General features: G+C 42.8%; 1 protein-coding gene across 4 annotated transcripts in view; it reads right to left on the bottom strand.

Moving 5' to 3' along the window:
• Window positions 1-675: 675 nt before the first annotated feature.
• The window catches only part of LOC138945575 (UDP-glucose:glycoprotein glucosyltransferase 1-like), a 78,247-nt gene continuing 72,922 nt past the window's right edge, over window positions 676-6,000 (bottom strand). For all 4 annotated transcript variants that reach the window (XM_070317015.1, XM_070317017.1, XM_070317016.1 and 1 more), the window contains 4 exons: window positions 4,780-4,836; window positions 3,787-4,018; window positions 2,931-3,093; window positions 676-1,650 (listed from right to left, as the gene is read on the bottom strand). In XM_070317015.1, the coding sequence (XP_070173116.1) occupies window positions 1,625-1,650; window positions 2,931-3,093; window positions 3,787-4,018; window positions 4,780-4,836 (478 nt within the window). In that variant the 3' untranslated portion in view covers window positions 676-1,624. The remainder of the gene's footprint in view (window positions 1,651-2,930; window positions 3,094-3,786; window positions 4,019-4,779; window positions 4,837-6,000) is intronic.

Here is a 6,000-nt window from a genome sequence, read left to right as displayed (position 1 = left end):
TTAATTTTCAAGAAAACATTAAAGAAAAAAGTCCTTTGCAGATAACTGTAAGTGCACTGGAAGACATTTCTAACAACAGCAGGACCTAAAGAAGGGGCTTATCAGCTGTTACATTCAGAAAATTAAGTTTGCTGCAATGAGCGACCTCAGTTTACAATGCAGGAGTGAAGTAATTATTGTAGTCCATTTGTTTGTTTGTTTGTTTGTTTATTTGTTGCTTAACGTCCAGCCGACTACGCAGAGCCATATCAGGACGAGGAAGGGGGGGATGAAGGGGGCCACTTGTCAAGCGATTCCTGTTTACAAATGCACTAACCCATTACTTGTGTCCCAGCAGGCTTTAGTAAAACTAAATTAATACCTACTGGAAGATTACCAGTTTCCAGTATGTTAAAATAGGCTTAACCTATCTACTGCTGGACTTACATCAGAACACTAACAGATTAAACTATACATGAATCGCGAGACAAGCGGCAAGAGAAGAGATTTTTGGAAAAAATACAGGTGAATGAGCAAGAAGGCAGAAAAAAGAAAAGAATTCATGAAGAAAAAGAGAGAATGACAGGAAAGAGGAACCAAAAATCTACCTAACAGCAAACTAGAAAGCTCCTGCGGTTCCAAAAACAGGAGGGGCCTTTAATTTCATAACCGCAGTGCCCCACTGCGGGAATTGTAGTCCATGGCCATCTACAAAGTAATTGGTATATTTCATTTTCAGACAAAGTAATTTCTATGGCTCATGTGCTGGCGGAGGCAAAGTAATTCTTATAGTTCAGACGAAATTGTTCTTATAGTCGATGTACAGACAAAATAATGTTTATAGTTCTACAATGCACAAGATAGGGGACAAATCTCTTTCAGTTTCACCAGTAGGAGCATACGTATGTATCCCGTCGCGATATAACCTTGAATGGTTGAAAACGACGTTAAACACCAAATAAAGAAAGAAAGATACGTTGGTATTCAAGCTTCCACACCCCTCTTTTTGTTTCAAATGATAAATGGATTATGGCATTGTAGAAAGTATCTAATACAGGAAGTGTGAAAACATTGAGGGAATCACATCTTTAAATAAACATTGTCAGCAATGAAAACTTGTAAATGAATCACCCTGTATACATATTACATTCCAGACTTTTTCAAAATGCAAATTGTGTGTTTTTCTCTTTTTTTTCTTTTTGGGAAATGTCTTTTTGGTTTTGTTGGCAAGTTCTTCTGTGACATACAACAAAACATTGAGTCAACCATATATGTTGCATCACAAAAGCACCAACCACTGACACACAAACAAAAGAAAGTTTACAAAATGAGATGGAATGAAACTCAAACAGCTGGTATTGCTTTAAACAATCAAACAATCGTTTTTTTCATTTCCTAGGACAATCACGCACACCCATCCAACATTTTACTTGCACTCCCATACACAGTCAAGGCAAGACGGTATTCTGTTCCAAAACACACTTCCATCCATCCATCACATAAACTGAAATGTGTGAAATATTCATCACGTCGTTCATGCTATCAGTGTACTGTCATCCAAACGTTCACACTACACCCCAAGACGGAGAGAATTGTCAACATGCACCCTCACACTGAGCAGTTCCAATCTAATCTCGCACTGCAATCATAACTCTTCCTTCACCCTCACTCCTGAAACAAAAGAATAGCAAATTGTTACTTGAGGTAACTGGATAATACTTTGATTTTAAGTAATTGGGTTGTGTCAAGTGTGAAATTTGCGGGAAAAGGCACTGGAAATAGGTCAAACTCATTTAGGTTTGAAGTGTGTGTATGTGTGTGTGTGTGTGTGTGTGTGTGTGTGTGTGTGTGTGTGTGTGGGTTTGTGTGTGTGGATTTGTGTATGTGTGCATGTGTGGGTGTGTGTGTCTGTGTGTCTGTTTGCATGTATGTCCTTGCATGAGTGTGTGCATGTGTGTGTGTGTGTGTGTGTGCCTCCATACGTACATACCTGCATTTGTGTTTGTGTGTGTGTGTGAACAAATCAAATTGAAGCTCAATAATGACATTATTGAAATGCATTCTTAAGTTTCTGTGTACCATTACTTATTATGCTGCCAGCACATGTTTGAGGACGTCTATGACCACTAAAGGTGAAGAACAAACAAAACCTACAAGCACACGTTGTAAGAGAGAAAGGTTAACAAGAGAAGCAAGCAGAGTGAGGACACTGCAACAAGTATGTCTTCACAGGACAGAATCCATTGGTTCAGTGACGTATTCTCGCGTTCGCTCTCATGTGACCCATTCCTCTCGGAATTGTGGAAGAGAAAACAAACAAACAAACAAACAAACAAAAACTACCATGCTCATCATTATGGTCTGGGCATAAAGTCCCCACCAGTTCTCAACAATTGTAACTCCATCTTCTTCTTTGTTCATGGGCTTTGACTCCCACGTTCACTCATGTTTTTAGCACGAGTGGATTTGTACGTGTATGACCGTTTTTAACCTGCCATTCAGGCAGCATATGCCGATTTCCGTGGAGGTATGCTGGGTATTTTCGTGTTTCTATAACCCACCAAACTCTGACATGGATTACAGGATCTTTTCCGTGCGCATTTGGTCTTGTGCTTTCGTGTACACACGAAGGGGGTTAAGTCACTAGCAGGTCTGTACATAAGTTGACCTGGGAGATAGGAAAAATCTCAACTCTTAACCCACCAGGCGGCAGCGACCGGGATTCGAACTCACGACCTCCCGATTAGGAGGCCGACGTCTTTCCACCACGCCACTGCGCCCGTCTTCAACAATTGTAACAATTCATGACCCAGTAGTTGTTTTCAAGGTGTAACCTATCTCCTTTGGTGTGCGTGTGTGCGAGTGGCTATGCGTGCATGTGTATGTGCGTGTGTGTGCTTGCTTGCGTGCGTGCATGCGTGAAAGTGTGCATGATTTAACAGTTCTCTCACCTGGCTTAGAAAGATCGGGAGGATCATATTCAATCTGCTCTTTGGTATTGGTGCCGTAAATCTTGTCCCATAGGACCTTGACCTCGTAATCGTAGTTTTTCCACTCTGGTACGATGCGCATGGCTGCACTCAGCTTGGGCTCTTTTGTCAGTGGATTGTTGCACTGAAAACAAGAAAAAAGTTATCTATTCACACCAACTGCCTGCTTACATTTTGATAGTTTCAGAAAGAAAAAAAAGTGTTCTAATGGCCTGAAACCAGTATGACTTAGCAAGTCCTCTCCATGATAAGGTTATATTTTCTACAAAACAATCCTTCAGTCTCTCCTGAACCGCCCCTCCCTTCAAGTGACCAGATAAATGGCTGTAGACTTCTCTCTCTCTTCCTCACTGCACCTGTCTAGCAGATGTACACTTACCATACCCTATAACCCTTACCCCCCAAACAAACAAAAACTCCCACAAAATCGCTCTACACTCAAATCATTCTCCCCCAAACTCCCCCTACCCAGCCAGCCACCAATAAATGACTCTCTCACTCTGTCCCCCAACTGACCAGATCAATGGTTTTGGCCTTGGCTTTCTCCTCCTCGCTGCACCAGTCTCACATATAGCAATACCACATAACCCCTACCCCCCCACCCCCCCTATACCCACAACTCCAAACAAGACCAGATCAATGGTTTTGGCCTTGGCTTTCTCCTCCTCGCTGCACCAGTCTCACATATAGCAATACCACATAACCCCTACCCACCCACCCCCCTATACCCACAACTCCAAACAAATCACTATCCACCAATCTCTGATACGCAGCCAGCCAGCCACAACCCACGCTCTCACACTCTCCCCCAACTGACCAGATCGATGGTTTTGGCCTTGGCTTTCTCCTCGGTACTGCACCAAGTCTCGCAGTAGAGCCACTCCTGGGGCAGGGACTTGATGGCCACCTGGTGGATCATGTTGTTGGGCAGGTCCTGGTCCAGGTTGGCCAGAGAGTTGGGGTCCTGTGACAAGCCCTGGTACTGACCGCGCAGTCGGTCGCCCGCTGCGATGCGTCGGAACTTCTTCAGGTCCACCACGTACAAGGCGCTGGTGGGAACGAAGTGAAAGGTTAGGGCAGGACAGATCTTAAGCTTATGGAAAACTGTGGAAATATTTTTTAAGGTGATGAGAAACTGTGGAGAATGTGTAGTTATGGAAAATTAGTGAGGAAAATTATGTAGCAAAATTAACTGTTTTTAGTTAGGCCAAACAAAAATACATGTTGGTTTAGGGTATATTTTCTACAAAACAATCGACCGACCCTATTTTTCCCTCTGACCCTAAAACTTTTTTTTCATTTCTCCAAATTTTTCTTCTTTTTTTTTTCTTTTTCTGCGTTTGTGGGCTGAAACTCCCACGTACACTCGTGTTTTTTGCACGAGTGGAATTTTACGTGTATGACCGTTTTTTACCCCGCCATTTAGGCAGCCATACGCCGTTTTCGGAGGAAGCATGCTGGGTATTTTCGTGTTTCTATAACCCACCGAACTCTGACATGGATTACAGGATCTTTTTTGCGCGCACTTGGTCTTGTGCTTGCGTGTACACACGGGGGGGGGGGGGGGGGGGGGGGGGGGGGGGGTGTGATCGCGGACACCGAGGAAAGTCTGCACACAAAGTTGACTCTGAGAAATAAATCTCTCGCCGAACGTGGGGATGAACTCACGCTGACAGCGGCCAACTGGATACAAATCCAGCGCGCTACCGACTGAGCTACATCCCCGCCCCAATTTTTTTTTGTTTTTTTTGTTTTTAAAACAACCTCTGGCACATTTTGCGACCCATACCGAGACTAAAAGCACACTAACCTGATGTGATATTTTCTTCCAGCGAGATGACTGTTCCAGTATCCAGACTTCCAGAATCTAGAAACAAATTCAAACTCATACAGGCCACTCAAACATGAATACAACCCTTGTCACCATCGTCCAAGTACCACTATAGGACACCTGTATCTTACATACTTTTGTCTTCATCCCAAAACTGTTTCGACCAGCTGTGTCAGATACCACAACTAGTTCCAAAGCCATAAAAAAAAAACTTCTTCATCTACATTATTGGCAGCTGTTCTCTTTGATATTTGACACATGAAAACAATGACAATGTGAAACTTCTCTCCTGCTGTACATAAGACATAGGATTTTATTGCAACCATGTGCAGTACACAGGAATATTTCTTGGCTCGCGTACATTCAATTCATACAGTGATACAGTCTAACACAACAACCAGACAGAGTGCTCACCGAACTGCGTACACACACTCACACACCCACAAGCATTCACGGACGCACGCACGCACGCACCCACCCACCCACACACACACACAAACACACTCTACTTTGTACCGCGTTCACATCGTGTCCACATCTTATGAAGTACTCCTTTTGCAACATGTATTGCATACGTGTGCCACTGTTGGCCGAGGAACGTAAAACTCCAAATAAAATTTAGATATTTCCACAGTAAGAATTGGGATCGAGTACTGAAAACACTGAAAAAACCAGCAAAGTAACCACCAAAAAATATCCCATCTCATCAGAATGACAGATAAAGTATATCATGTCATAGCTATCACATCAAACAAATATTATACAATCATCTTTTCTCCCATACCAGATTAGTGCGTTATTCAACGTCGTCCAGATACAAAAATCCTTCTTAATTCTTTTTGTATTGATGGTTGTCACGGGATGGAAGTGCGCTAGGACATGCAATAATAATAATAACGGGCATTTATAAAGCGCCTTATCAGAAGTTCAAAGCGCGTGACAACAATACATGTATACAAAAATCATACAATCACTGTCAGATTCAAACAGCACATCATGCACATCTCACATCCCCAGACTCTATACTAAGGAACTATCCGTAGTGTTGTTGGAACAAGTGAGTTTTCAAATTGGACTTAAAAGATGAAATGGATGGAGAGTGACGTAATTGAAAGGGGAGTGAATTCCATAACTGAGGTCCATAATACGAAAACGTGCGGAAGCCATGAGCCTTGCGTTTAAAGCGACCTTGACAGAGAA

This window comes from Littorina saxatilis, linkage group LG13 (assembly GCF_037325665.1).
Source record: "Littorina saxatilis isolate snail1 linkage group LG13, US_GU_Lsax_2.0, whole genome shotgun sequence".
NCBI classification, from domain to species: Eukaryota; Metazoa; Mollusca; class Gastropoda; order Littorinimorpha; family Littorinidae; genus Littorina; species Littorina saxatilis.
This window is presented reverse-complemented; position numbering and strand designations above follow the sequence as displayed.